We start from the raw sequence: 15,034 nt of genomic DNA on the forward strand, positions 1-15,034 counted from the left end.
AAAGAGCGAGAGAGCTGGGTAACTGTCTTAGTGGGTTCAGGCTGCTATAACAAAATTACCATAGACTGGATAACTTATAAACAGAAATTTATTTCTCACAGTTCTGGAGGCTGAGAAGCCCAAGATCAAGGTGCTGGCAGATTTGTGTCTGGTAAGAACCTGCTCTCTGGTTCATGGATGGCCACCTTCTCACTGGGTCCTCACAGAATAGAAAGGGCAAGGAGTGTTCTAGAGTCTCTCTCTTCCTTTTTTCTTTGGCTGGGCAGTTGCGAGATCTTAGTTTCCTGACCAGGGATTGAACCCAGGCCACGGCAGTGAAAACACCAAGTCCTAACCACTGGACCACCAGGGAATTCCCTGAAGTCTTTTATTGGCCATGCATCATGAGGGATCTTAGTTCCCCAACCAGGACTCGTACCTGGGCCCCTGCAGTGGTAGAGCAGAGTCCTAACCACTGGACCGCCAGGGAAGTCCCAGGGGTCTCTTTTTTAAGGGCACTAATCCCATTCATGAAGGCCCCGTCCTCATGAACTAATCACCCCAAAGACCTCAAAGACCTCACCTCCAAACACCATCACTTTGGGGATTAGGTTTCAACATATGAATTTGGTGGGGGCTGAGGGTGGGACATAAACATTCAGTCTGTAGCACTAATCTAGTCTGAGTCTGGGAAAGTTTCTTGCAAGAGGCCATTCTTTTTTTCTTTTTTTAAAATTAATTTAATTTATTTATTTTTGGCTATATTGGGTCTTTGCTGCTGCGCGCAGGCTTTCTCTAGTTGAGGCGAGAAGGGGCTACTCTTCCTCGCGGTGGCTTCTCTTGTTGCGGAGCAGGGGCTCTAGGCACACGGGCTTCAGTAGTTGCAGCACACAGACTCAATAGTTGTGGCTCACAGGCTCTACAGCACAGGCTCAGTAGTTGTAGTGCACGGGCTTATTTGCTCTGCGGCATGTGGGATCTTCCCGGACCAGGGCTCGAACCTGTGTCCTCTGCATTGGCAGGCAGATTCTCAACCACTGCACCACCAGGGAAGCCCCAAGAGGCCATTGTTGAACTCCTTTAAAGGGCCTGAAAAAATGGAATAGAAGTTTGCTGGGGGCAAAAATGAACAAAGGAAGAAGATTCTGGGCGAAGAAAACACTACAAAGGAGAAGACAAGTGATGGGACTGGAGGCCAAATAACAGCATAGGAGACCCCTCAGTGTGATCTCCACAAGAAAAATGAGGGCCTGGGAATTCCCTGGCGGTCCAGTGGTTATGACTCCATGCTTCCACTGCTGGGGGCCTGGGTTCAATCCCTGGTCAGGGAACTAAGATCCCACAAGCTGTATGGCATGTCCCCTACAAAAAATATATAACTAATTAAATAAAATTTAAAAAGATGAGGGCCTGAGTTAAGGCACAGACCATAAAGGGTCATAACACAGAGAAAGATAAATGTCATAAGTTAGATGTAGGTAGAGCGGTGTGGAAATTGTTAGAAGGAAAGAGCTCCTTCAGCTAGTGCAAGCACTGATTACTTCATTACAAAAGAGGTATTAAATCTGGGACTTGAATTGGGAATGAGTTGTGACCTATGGTCCTAAAAGCAAAATCTAAGAGGACATCCCTAAAACCCATGGTTAGAGAAAGTTCAAGAAATACATACATGCTGCAGAGTAATTTCTTCATGTTCAACAAATAATTATCTTATCCTGGGCTAGAAAATAGAGGCTGAGGCAAGAACTAAGTGCTCATTCTTTATTTGGGAGGTAAACCCATGACAGTGGGAGAGAGAGGAGAGGCAAAGAGGGAAAGGAAGGATGAGATGCAACACAAAGTAATGTGTTACCACACTGGCTACAGCTTCAGAACAGCCTTGGCAGGTGGACCCACTAGACTACGTGGAATGTCTCTGAACAGGCTATACAGAGAAACCGCTCCTTGAAATAGTTGATCTGAGGGAAGAAGGGAGAGGCCATTTATTTACTGGCTCTTTTCCTCCTCTGATCTCTGTTGCACTATGGCTCTCTACGGGGGAGTGAACTTGCCTGCCCCTCTGGGTTGCACCACCCAGCCTCTGGCAGCCACATAGGAAGTGTGGTGCTTTGTTCCAGTGAGTGCAGAGGTGTGTAGAGCAGCCAGAAACTCCAGATGGTTGGTTTGGGGCAGCAGATGTGCTGCCAGGGCAGCTGGGTGAAACAGGAAGACTAGAGCTCTGGAGACAGGTGACTAGGGAATCTGAGGCATCACACAAATAATGTTTGATATAGCAGTCAGAGAGGTTGTGATCAAATGACCACAGAAACTCTCTGACCCAGAAATTAAAAACTTAAATCTCTCATGGGGCCTGCAGGCCATGTCAAAAGAGCAGTGGACCAGATGGAGATTGTTCCCAACTGGAAGAACCTACCTGCCTAAAGAATGTCCCAATGCATATCTCTGATCTACTGTTACCCTGGTATGGCCAAACCTGATCTTTGAAGCGAAACTGGAAATCCAGATTATGTAAATTCTCCTGATTAAATATTGACAATTCCATTGATTATATAAAATTTAAGACACCGATGGGTCCACATGGTGACTGTCAAAACAAATAGCCCTTTGGCCATATCTAGTTGTAACCTTCGATTGAGCTAGAAAACTACTGTGATCATCCAGAGACATGAACCACGGCTGCAGATGTGGATATAAAGACAGAGGGGGCTAAATCCGGGGGCCCAGACGAAGAAGAAACAACAGGCCTAGATCAAACACGAAGGGGAAAAAAACAACACTGCAAAGAAGCATCTGGGAGACCCTAGGGAAGCAGATGCTTTTGCCAGATAGTGAAGGCGAAAGAAGGTAGGAGAGAGAGTGTTTAAAACAAAGTCATTCCCCCCCACCCACTAAGGCCGGCCTCACTTGGGGCATTTGTTTTTAGATCTCAGACTCCTGAAAGGGAGTTTGAGGACATGGTGACAAGGGCATCCTAGTGCTCATGACTGTCAAGAGGGATGGGCCAGTCCTGGGACACAGCTGCTAACTTTTATTGGGATTGTGGGGAAACTGTTGCCAATGATTTCACAATTTTATCTTTTTATTGTTTCATAACCATACCCATCAGTTGGTTGCACAATTTAACCCCAGGATACAGGTCTTGGGACTTATTGTATCAGAAAACTCAAAGACTTGTGAGAAGCATGAGGAATTGCTGCACATCAGAATTGTCCACATCTGTTGGCAGTAGGTTTTATTACTTATTTTTTAAATAACTTTTTATTTTCATATAAGAATTGCTATATGTCCTTTACCTAATTCATCAACTGTTAACATTTTGTCTTATTTGCCCTTATTTGCTCCATAATCATGTACATGTAATAATATGTATATTATGTATAATTATATATATAAACATATACATATGATCATTGGGGAGGAAGTTGCAGACATTATGCCCCTTTACCCCTTAATGTTTCAGAGTGTATTACCTTTTTGTGTGTGTGTGTGATTTTTTTAAACAATTTTTTATATTTATTTATTTATTTATTTTTATTTTTGGCTGTGTTGGGTCTTAGTTGCTGCACGCGGTCTTTCTCTAGTTGTGGTTCACAACTAGGCGAAGGCTTCAGTAGTTGTGGCGCACGGGCTTAGTTGCTCCACGACATGTGGGATCTTCCCAGACCAGGGATCGAACTCGTGTCCCCTGCATTGGCAGGCGGATTCTTAACCACTGCACCACCAGGGAAGTCCCAGAGTGTATTTCCCAAGAACATAACCACTGTATTGTTATCAAAATTAGAAAATTTAATCTTGATACAATATTATTTTCTAATCCATAGTCTATATTCAACTTTTGTTAAGTGTCCCAATAATGTCTCTTGTAGCAATTTTTCCTGGTTCATGATCCAATCTGGGATCAGGCACTGCATTTACTTGTCATTTCTTTTTAGTGGAGGCCTTGTTTTTTCCTTGCTTTTAACATCTATCATTTAGTATTCCTAAAACCTATTGCAAATTACAATCATTTTAATAGAACTTTAAAAATATTAGAAATGTAAAGTTAGCTAAATTTTTCCACTGAAATACAGATCATAACTGACACTGGGGGACTTACCTGGTGGTCCAGGGGTTAAGACTCTGAGCTTCCAGTGCAGAAGGCTTGGGTTTGTTCTGTGGTCAGAGAACTAAGATCCCACATGCCAAGCGGTACAGGCCAGAAAAATTTTTTAAAAAAAGAAAGAAAAGAAAAGAACTGACACTGGAACCTGAGGAAAGCTCTGTAGGACCACAATGGAAAACAGGTCATTCAAAGGGAGATTGATTCTTGTTCTAAAACTTTATTTATTTATTTTTAATTTTTGTTCGAGTATAGTTGATGTACAATGTTCTGTTAGTTTCTGCTGTACCGCAAAGTGAATCGGTTATACATACACATATATCCACTCTTTTTTTAGATTCTATTCCCATATAGGTAATAACAGTATTGAGTAGAGTTCCCTGTGCTATACAGTAGGTCCTTATTAGTTATCTATTTTATATATAGTAGGGTGCATATGTCAATCCCAATCTCCCAATTTATTCTAACTTGTGCAAAGCCCTGTTAGGATAGAAAAACAAAGTTTTTACCTGTTATTGGGTCGCATATGTCTCTTCCCTTCATTGTTCTTAGGCTACTGATGAGGCCTCTGTGCTTCTCAAGCTACCTTTGGTGAAGGATCACTTTTGTTTCTGTGATTATCAGTGCTCTTTCCCATCCTTCAAGGACTGATCTGGTTGTACAAATCTATAACAATAAATTACTAGAAAAAATAAATAAAAATAGACATAAAATTCACATCTAATTTTTTCATTATTAGATGCAACAGACAAGCTTTCTCAAATTGCTGTAAGTTTCCAAATACCTACTCTGAATTTCTGTACTTACCTTATGTCACTGGTCCTCGGACCACACTTAGAGTAGCACTGGTCTATATCAGAGCATGCCCCATATATAGTTGTGTATGTGGACATCTTTCTACTGGAAATGATTCCCTATGGGGTGATAGCCTTCTCAAGATCACTTCATATTCCCCACAACCTGGAGCAGGAGGTTTACACACCAGCACACACTCTATATGCACACTTGGACAGGAACTATAAGTAAAGTAGGCACAGAAGCATGGCCTTGTAAAAGTAATTCAGGCTCTAATAAACTATAGTGGAAAAGAATATGAAAAAGAATATATTTTGCTGTACACCGGAAACTAACACAACATTATAAATCAACAATAGTTCAATTAAAAAATAAAAATAAAAAATAATTCAGGCTCTAAAGTCAGGCAATGAGGGACTTCCCTGGCTGTCCAGTGGTTAAGACTCTGTGCTCCCAGTGCAGGGGGCTCAGGTTTGATCCCTGGTCGGGGAACTAAGATCCCACAGGCTGCACGGCAAGGCCAAAAAAACCCAGAAAGCAACACAAAACAAAAAAAGGACTAAATGGCGAATACCCTTGTAACCACCCTCTAGTTCAAGAAACAAAACTTTGTTGCCCTTCCATGGGGCCCCTCCCAATCTCAGGCCCTCACCCCCACAAGTAACCACTATTCTTGACTTTTATAATCATCGCTGACAGTGTTAAAAACCAGACTAAGTTTTAAAAAGATGCACAAGTTGTAAAAAATAGTGCTAAAGAAAAGAATTATTCTGACACTTGCTAAAATGGTAAGGAAGATTTCCTTCAAGACTTTTTTGTAATAAGGGTCAACTCTACTGCCATAGGTGGGGAGGGATGGGTCTCAATTCTAAGTACAGAAAAGATAGCTGGGGATTTACAGCCAGCAGAGAGAAGGGCTTGTTGGTGAAAAATTATGAGGAGATCTCAAGCGATTCTTGCTAAGGGGAGGTCAAGGACTTAGATGTCAAAGGGAGGTGGGGTGGGGATGAGGACCTTGATCAGATAACAAGAATTGGGGGACTGTTCCTAAACTGACTTAGCAGGATTCTTTGCTAAGACTGGACAATGCAGGGCAGGCAAGGACAGGACAGGCACAGAAGGCCAAGGTCCAGGTCTAGAAGAGTTTAAAAGAGTCTCTAGTCAGAGGAGCCTAATTAAAGTTTAGTCTAGGAGTCTGTCAATAGACCGCATAATTTAACCGTACATTTGTGTTTTTTTTGTTTTTGGCTGCGCCCTGAGACTTGTGGGACCTTAGTTCCCCCACCAGGGATCAAACCCAGGCCACCGCAGTGAAAGCGCCGAGTCCTAACCACCGGACCACCAGGGAATCCCCTAACCCTACATTTTTATTTTTCAAAACTAAGTTAACAATATAAAAGTCGAAAATATTTAAAATGAGTGAATTTTGTTGAATGTTAATTATAACTCAATAAAGCTGGAAAAATACATATATTTGAAATCGATTTCCCTAAAGGCTCCTTCCTCTGAGAAAGGGGGGATTTTCAGAGAGTTCAGGGAACTAGGTAGGAAAGACAACTTCAGACTCATATCTAGTGGTTAACCAGCGGTCCTGGACACGTTAACTCACACAGTAGAGACTTCGTTTTCACGAGTGGAAAACTTGGATAAAACTTGTATTTTATGCCCAGTTGATAGATCTGCGGTATCGCAGGGATGTTGAGAGGCTCAAGGGCAAAACTGAAAGATGGGAGGTGTTGCTACTCTTGTCTCTCAAAACCCAACGATGAAATAAAAATTCCGCAGCCCCTGGTGCTTTGAGGGTTGGCATTCAGAAAGCTTTCGCCACAGTTGAAACACACCTCTAAATGTATCAATAACCTGCAACAGTGGTTCTCAAACTTTAGCGTGCATCAGAACTACCTGGAGGGTTTGTAAAAATACAGATTTCTGGATCCCACCCCTAGAATTTCTTGGGCGAGGGCCTGCTATTTCCATTTCTAACACGTACCAGATACAGGATTGGTCTAGGGAATCACACTTTGCAGGCCCCTGGTTTAGTCTTCCGGACAGCCCCGTGGGCAGGGCTGGGAGTCCATCTAGTCCACTTAGGTTTATCTGGCCTCAACTTCCCTCTTCTGTCCTGTCAAGGGAGCCAAGGAGCAAGCACACCCCTGTTAAAGTCCAACCCCGAGGCGCGTTATCAAGCTGCTAACAGCCAGGCCTCCTGAGGGTCTTTGCAAAAGGCCCCTCCTTCCGGCTGAAGCCTGCCAGTGCCAGATAACACCATCCTGCTGTCACGCGGCAGCGCTTGGCCCCAGGCTCCCGCCTCCCTGGGTTCCGGGCTCGGCGGCCGCTGGGCGGGGCGCGGGGCGGAGCCGGCGTGGGGCGGTGCCAGGCCGCAGGTCCTCAGTCAAGTGACACCCGGCGGCTGCCCGGGCGCTGACAGTGGAGCCAGGAGGCCGGAGGGTGGATATGCCGGGGGTCGTTCGCATCCTCTCCCTGCTGCTGGTGCCGCTGCTGCTGGGCTCTGCGCGTGGCTTGCACGTAAGTCCACAGGACCCCCGCGCAGGAATGATGGATAGGGGAAAGGCTGGCGGGGGACCGGGCTGGTGCTGCGGCCACCTGGGGTCCCAAAGGGCGGAGGTCCTGGGACCCCAAGGCGCGCCCGGGCCCGCAAGGCCACGCGGGGAGCTCAGGCAGTGGGCTGAACCGGCAGAGGGCCGGCCGGGCGGAGCGGGCTTCCTTACCGGTAGCTCTGTCGTTCGTGTGTTCCGCCCCTGCCGCCTCTTTTCGCTGGGACCTACTTCCTTATTGGTGCAATGAGGGGCTGAGATGAGGTGCTTTCCAGCTTTGCGGGTTTCCGGGAGGGGGATTCCAAGTACCGCGCGTTCTTGGAGGGCGCCTTGGGCTCTGTCTGGCTTGGCGCGCCCTCCCTTGCCAGCGCTCTACAGAGCGCTCCGGAAGGAGAAAAATGGGGTCAAGAGAGGCCCCCGCAATGGGAACATTGGATTAATTACCTTCGAGGTGGTCTCTTTTCGGACCTCTCGTGCCCTTCTCGGCCCTTCCCGCCGCCTACTTTTTAAGGCTTGGATTTTCCAAACCTTCAGGGTTTGGCGGTGGGCAAGAGGCAGGCTGCAGGTAGCCGCCAGCGTTGCTGGAGGGAGGTCTGGCGGGACGAGGTGCTGGGCGGTGCGGGGCGTGCACGATTGCGGGAGAACTACAGCCTCAGTCCACCCGGCAGAGCTAAGGCAGGGGCCGAGGGAACTCCGAATCGCTCCTGGGAAGGTCAGCATCACGGCCTTGGAAAGGTGGGGTGGATCCGAGTGGGGAGGGACCGGGGGATTTAAACGGGCGCCTGTCTCTGCATGTTCAGGGAACCAACTTTGGTTCCTCCAGAGTTCGGGTGGGCTGAGTCTGGGACTGGTTTTATAAGTGGAAAATGGTGAACTTTGACTTGCAAGTTACACCTTTGATAAAAGGCTTTCAGTAAAGTGCGCAGGGCAGGGGGGAAAAAAAATATATATATATATATATATATATATAATTTATCTATCTTAAACTGAGGTTAAGAATCTTATTTGGAAAACAACTGCTGAAAATATTTTCATTTTGGATTCTTCTTGGGGAAAGGTCACCTCAAATGACTATTTGCTAACCTTTGTCTACCTGGGTCTGTGCTTCCCCTGCCCCAGTTTTTTGTCTGGGAGCCCTGGAGTGGGAACTAGCCAGCTATGAGAGCCACAAGAGAATAGTTCAAGGATTCAGTGGCAGAGAAAGATGGGGAGAAGGCAGATCTTAACCGATATCTAGGAGGGTTGTGAGACTGGAGGGATAAGGATTTATGGAGGAGAAGCTGGGGGACAGGGCAGCCTGCCATGTTGTGGTTGCTCATTATCCTTGTGCAGCATCATTCACAGGGGCTGCCCTGTGACTGCCAGGAGGCCGTCTTCACCCCAGGAATCCTTATGTCAGATGTCTAGGTGTCCCTCCTGGGCCTAGAGCTGAAAAAGATACCAGCCAACTAGCTTTCCATGATTTCCTTCTTTACATTTATTTACAACAGCGGTTCTCAAACATTAACTGTCCTAGAAGTTAAAACCAAACATTTAAAAATATTTATTAACTTACTTAAGAAACCGTAAAATCGTTATATGTTAATAAACTTTATATATTTCTTGAAAAATAATAATTTCTTCCCAAATTCTAGGGCAAAGAGTGACATTGTACATTTTTGCAGATCTCTTTCATGTCTGTCTTAATAGATGATAGTTGGATTCTCATAGCTAATTCTGCATTCATTCTCGCTATATCACATGTCATGTAGCCTCTGGAAAACTTCACTGTACACTCATGAGAGAATGGTTATGGCTCAATAACGTTTTTTTTTTTTTTTGCGGTACGCGGGCCTCTCACTGCTGTGACCTCTCCCGTTGCGGAGCACAGGCTCCGGACGTGCAGGCTCAGCGGCCATGGCTCACGGGCCCAGCCGCTCCGCATGTGGGATCCTCCCAGACCGGGGTACGAACCCGCGTCCTCTGCATCGGCAGGCGGACTCTCAACCACTGCGCCACCAGGGAAGCCCCTTAGTACTGTTTTTGAAAATAGTTTTGACTTAATGGACCCCCCGAAAGGGTCTCCCTGGACCACACTTTGAGAATCGCTGGTTTAGAATAATGTTTTTGTTATTATAAAAGTTCATACGCATTATGGAAATACCTGAAACATACAGAAAACGGTAAGAAAATGAAACTGCCCATCCTGTTATAATCCAGTGTGTTTGTATTTCAATAATAAAATGTAGCAACTGACTGGTATTTGAGTGGCTTGGATTCAGGATGGGTTGGGCAGGTGTAAGTGGCCTTCAGGTTTTGACTGGGGACAAGGAAGCTCTCATATCCCACAAAGCTGACGCCGGTTCCTGGTTGCAGGCGGAGCTGACCTGGAAACCTGTCCTTGGCCACTGTCCTATCTAAGGAGCTCACCTTCCAGAGCCCGCCTGCACAGAACTGGCAGGGGACCCTCTTAGGAGCAGAGGTGATGGCGATCTTCAGGCAGCTGTCCCTGGGCGCAAAGGCCGCCCTGGCAGCCGGCACTGTCTTCGTGTCCATGGTCATCTCCCGCTCCTACCTGGCGGAGAGCCTTGAGCTCAGGGCCTGGCGGTGGCTGTTCCGCCTGCAGCTCGCCCTGTTTGCCAACTCGCTCATGCTCCTCGGTTCCCTCTACATCTGGCGAAGCACCGTCAGCAACCTCAGCCACGCCCCTGCTGCAGAGTCGGCCTGTTTCCAGCTTTGGAAGATGGCCGTTGTGGCCTTCCTGGCCCTGGCCCATTCCAGTTTCTTCACCATGATCTTTCTAGTGGCCGAGGAGCCCTATCTCTTTTCTCTGATGGCCTACTCCTGCCTCGGGGCATACATCATCATGGTCTGCTTCCTCTGTACCCTCAGTGGCATGGAGCAGGCCTACCAGCTCCTGGCCTTGCGCGCCGGCAGGGTGGTGGGCAGCCTTGACAAGACAAGGAAGCTGGCACTCAGGCCAGCGCTGGCGGTGCTGGTGTCCGCCGTGCTCAGTGTGGTAGGGCTGCTGAACGCTGCCCAGCCCCCGGCTGTGAAAACCGTGGAGGTGCCCATCCATTGGCTGCCCGCCTCCATGGACAACCTCAAGATCGCGCTGCTCTCCGACATCCACTTGGGCCCCACGGTGGGCAGGACCAAGATGGAGATGTTCGTGAAGATGGTGAACACGCTGGAACCGGATGTCACAGTGATTGTGGGTGACCTGTGCGATGCCGAAGCCTCTGTCCTCCGGACAGCCGTCGCTCCTCTGGGCCAGCTTCGTTCACGCCTCGGCACCTACTTTGTCACAGGGAATCACGAGTACTACACATCAGATGTCAACAACTGGTTTGCACTGCTGGAATCCCTGAACGTCACGCCCCTTCACAATCAGAACGTGAAGATTTCTGCCACCCGGGCCCAGCCTGGCGGGGGTGAGGATGATGACTGGATCTGCTTGGCTGGGGTGGACGACATCGAAGCAGACATCCTGCACTACTCTGGCCATGGCATGGATCTCGAGAAGGCTCTGGGGGGCTGCAGCCCGGACCACACCACCATCTTGCTAGCTCATCAGCCCCTGGCTGCCAAGAGAGCTCTCCAGGCTCGGCCAGATATCAACTTGATCCTTTCTGGGCACACTCACGCTGGGCAGATCTTCCCCTTGAATGTGGCAGCCTATCTCCTGAACCCCTTCTTTGCTGGTTTGTACCAAGTGGCCCAGACTACATTTGTTTATGTGAGCCCAGGTACGGCCTACTATGGGATACCCATGCGACTGGGCAGCAGGGCGGAGATTACAGAGCTCGTCCTGCAGCGGGTTCCCTGAACCCACCCCTGCCCCGTGCACCTCCTCGTTGCCCTTGCCCTCTGTCCCCGACCCTCTGCAGACCAGGCTGCCTGCTTTATCCCCTCCAGTCTCTCCTGCCAGCACACGCTTGTCACAAGACTGGCTTGCACCGTGATCAGTGGTGGGGCTGCCTGGCAAGTCCACGCAAGTTAACTCTGTAGGTGGTCATCTGCTTCTTTCTGTGCATTTGTGAGGCCACTAAAGTCATATGTGTCGGAACAGGCATCTATTTTCCAGATGATGTGGTGTAAGCCCTCCTCCTCTGCAGAACTCATGGGGATGAACTGAATCAGGGGGTTGCTTGAAGGGGATGCCTGTGGAGAGTGGAGTAGAGGGGGGACTCTTGGTATTTTAAAAGCCTCTTTAGGACTTAAGCAGTTTTCAAAATCATTGATCCAGAGCTTTCTGGGGAAGGGGCAGTGTGGCTAGGTAATCTGGGAGAACTGGCGAGATGGAGGCCCCTCTGGCTGCTGGAGAAGCTTTTCTTTTCCCCCTTGGTTCTATCAGAGTCACCTTTACTGAGAGCATCAGCCAAGTCAGCTGGAATATAGGCTCATCCTGTTCTGGGCCTTGAGTGATGCTGTCTAATTGGCTGTGCTCCTGGGCCTCTGGGGTTGGGGGTGGGGTGGAAGGATGGGAACACTGGTCCATGAACGAAGGTCAGAGTGCTGCTGCCTAGGAATTCAGAGGGTGTTTGCCGAACTTGGCTCCTTTTATACAATACCTGGATGAGGTGATTAGGGACAGGCAACTTTCCCCAACTGAGAGATGAGGGAACCGAGGCAAAGGGAGGTAGAGCACTGGCGGCAGCACAAGGGTTATGGGAGATTCTGTCTGGAAGCCAGGTTTTCTGCCTCCCAAGACCAGTGTTCTTCCCACTGCCTGATGGTAAGTAGCTGTACCCTTACAGGTGAGGACAGGGTTAAAACACAAGTAACATTGTAACGAGAACAAGCAAGGGCCTATAACCTGATGCCCTTTCGAAGTGGTCTGCTTGAGGCCGATTTCAGTTCATGGTAACTACGTGAGGAGGACCCGGAAGGAGGTCGGCCACTTTCAGTGTAGGATGGCTGTTACACTGGAGGGACAGTCAGGAAACTGGATTGCACACCCTCCACCCCAGGTTTGGGTCAGAAACGGAGGTTCGCTCTCTACCGGTAGGGAGGTTGAAGCTTGCATGGGGCACTGAGCTCCCGCGGGCCCCAAGGCCTTCCCTTCATGGGACCCCCTGGCTCTGGGATGCTGGGCTGTCCTTCCTGCTGGTGACTCACTGACCCCTTCCCCCCCACCAGCCTGACCCCATCAGAGCTGTCCTAGCGCTCTGGCCACAGAACCAGACGGCCATCCCTAAGCTGGACCCTCAGAAAAAGAGGCAGGGGTTACCGTGTCTGGAGCAGCCCCAGCCTCGCTGGCCGGCCTCTGTGCCAGAGGTAGGATACCCTTTGACCCTGGGGTAGCAATAAGGCCTTATAGACAAGGCCTCACTGAGAATCTTTCTGCAACAGGGAACTCTGACTGGAGGGGCTCACCCTCCTGCTTTCTTGTCAGGCAGCATCGGGCAAATGACCTCACTGAGCCTCGGTTTCCCTCACCCTGAAATGGGGATAATTATCGTATCTACCTCAAGATTGTTTTGCAGGGAGGGTATTAAGACATGGCGCGGAAGTTGCTTGTAGCTCAGTCACAAGGAAGCAGTTGATGTTGCTAATTTTTAAACATCCCATGGGGCCTGCAAAGGGGCTGTGTTGGTCACAGGTGCACAGAGAATTTATGGAGCAGCCAGTCCTGGGGAACAGGAGTGGGTACCATGCCGCCTGCTGCTGGGGCCCAGTGATTTGTCACAGCAGCAACTGCTGGGGTTGCTTTCCTCTGTCTCTTGCCTGTGTTATTGCCTCCCTCTGCACACTCACCCTGGCCAGGGCAAGTCTCTCCATTTTCCCCCTTGTCCTCTTGGTTAGCAGAACCCTGGGGGCTCCTGGAGACCACCTTTCTTGTTTCCAGGCAACCAAAGTATTGGCCGCGGGTCTTCCAGTCAAGTTTAAAATGTATCTTTGAGTTGAGATTTCAGTGGTTTCCTTATTATTCACCCCCTCGTGTTTAATCATCCTTACAGCCAGGAATAAGTTTGGAGAAAAACTTATCCAGAACCAAGGAAAGGACCCTGGAGAGCCTTTCTTTTAACACATTTTGTGGGTGGTGGGGTTATAGGAGGGGGAAGTGCTTTGCCAAGGGCAGCACCCAGCTCAGCTCAAGTTTCCTGACTGCATTCTTGGTGGCATCACTCAACCTCGCCACCTCAGGAAGGTCACTCTTCCAGACGCTCTCACTTTCTCGTGCCCTGACCCCAGTTGGGATCACCCCAGTCTACACTAGTTCTGCCATTTGTCTTCCACCTTGTGTGTCTCCTGCTCTACCAAGTATTATTTCACTGGTTTCTTGATTTGGGATCTTTCTCATCAGTGCCCTGAGCTGGATGGAATTCACTTCCATCAGTCCTGCTTTTCATCTGGCACCTTCTTGTCTCTTCTCTTTCCCTGAGTGCCAGCATTTCTCAGTCTTGAGCACCTGTCATCCCTGCTCTGAAGTCCTTGCTTGACTGATTCCTCTCTTAACAGAAACAAGACAGGTCCATCTTCTGTGCCCAAGGAATAGTCAGCAGCACCTTCTCACACTTGGTTTGTGTCCCATGACGTGGTTGAAGTTTTCCCAGCACAAATTTCTCCAATTGTGTCCAGATATGGTCCTGGTGGGCTGCTCTCCACGGCCCCCTTGGTACCTCTGTTCCCTGTTCTTCACTCATTTACCTTCTTTGATTTGTTGATTTATTGCCGGGGGAGGTGGTGAGAAACATTTACTTGAAGCTTGAAAATGCTTTCAATTTCATTCTAATTTCTTTTTAAAAATCTGTTAAATGCAAGTTAAAGTGAAACGTAAAGCTTTCTAAAAATTAACTATAGGGCTTCCCTGGTGGCACAGTGGTTGAGAGTCTGCCTGCTGATGCGGGGGACGTGGGTTCGTACCCCAGTCTGGGAAGATCCCATGTGCCGCGGAGCGGCTGGGCCCGTGAGCCATGGCCGCTGAGCCTGCGCGTCCGGAGCCTGTGCTCCGCAGCGGGAGAGGCCACAGCAGTGAGAGGCCCGCATACCGCAAAAAAAAAAAGTAACTATAGCCTGTGTACTGGGATACTATATATATTTTTTTAAATTTTTATTTATTTATTTATTTATTTTTGGCTGTGTTGGGTCTTCGTTTCTGTGCGAGGGCTTTCTCTAGTTGCGGCAAACAGGGGCCACTCTTCATTGCTGTGCACGGGCCTCTCATTATTGCAGCCTCTCTTGTTGTGGAGCGCAGGCTCAGTAGTTGTGGCTCACAGGCCTAGTTGCTCTGCGGCATGTGGGATCTTCCCAGACCAGGGCTCGAACCCGTGTCCCCTGCATTGGCAGGCAGATTCTCAACCACTGCACCACCAGGGAAGCCCTGGGATACTATTGTTATAAAACCTCAATACATTAATCCTACTGCCATTCATTCCAAACATCCATCCGTCCGACCATCCGTTTTTCCCCTTGTTTGTTCTTTTTAAAAGCTTTTTATTGTGAAAACTTGGAAGTATTCACAAACTAGGGAGAGCAGCAACAGAATCCCCATCACCCAGCTTCAACATTTGTGACTATTCTACTGTTCCTTCTCATCTACCCCAGCCCTTCACTCTTTCTTTTTTGTCAGGAGTATATTAAGGCAAATCTTAGAAAATATAATTTCACCCCCAAATGCTTC

The 15,034-nt window shown here is 48.4% G+C and overlaps 2 protein-coding genes across 2 annotated transcripts in view; both read left to right on the forward strand.

The window, feature by feature from the left end:
* Positions 1 to 7,246: 7,246 nt before the first annotated feature.
* The window catches only part of GLB1 (galactosidase beta 1), a gene marked incomplete at its 3' end in the record, with an annotated part of 68,016 nt that continues 60,228 nt past the window's right edge, over positions 7,247 to 15,034 (forward strand). Inside the window, exon 1 of the mRNA XM_007447699.1 lies at positions 7,247 to 7,399. Coding sequence (XP_007447761.1) covers positions 7,328 to 7,399 — 72 coding nt within the window. The remainder of the gene's footprint in view (positions 7,400 to 15,034) is intronic.
* Positions 9,800 to 11,460, forward strand: TMPPE (transmembrane protein with metallophosphoesterase domain). The gene has a single exon (XM_007447697.1). The coding sequence runs from the start codon at positions 9,893 to 9,895 to the stop codon at positions 11,234 to 11,236; it is 1,344 nt and encodes a 447-aa protein (XP_007447759.1). The 5' UTR covers positions 9,800 to 9,892; the 3' UTR covers positions 11,237 to 11,460.

Source organism: Lipotes vexillifer, unplaced genomic scaffold (genome assembly GCF_000442215.2).
Source record: "Lipotes vexillifer unplaced genomic scaffold, Lipotes_vexillifer_v1.1 scaffold73, whole genome shotgun sequence".
NCBI classification, from domain to species: Eukaryota; Metazoa; Chordata; class Mammalia; order Artiodactyla; family Lipotidae; genus Lipotes; species Lipotes vexillifer.

Bases quoted from the DNA above. Each gene is read 5' to 3' on its own strand.
- TMPPE (XM_007447697.1), top strand. From the start codon at position 9,893: ATGGCGATCTTCAGGCAGCTGTCCCTGGGCGCAAAGGCCGCCCTGGCA.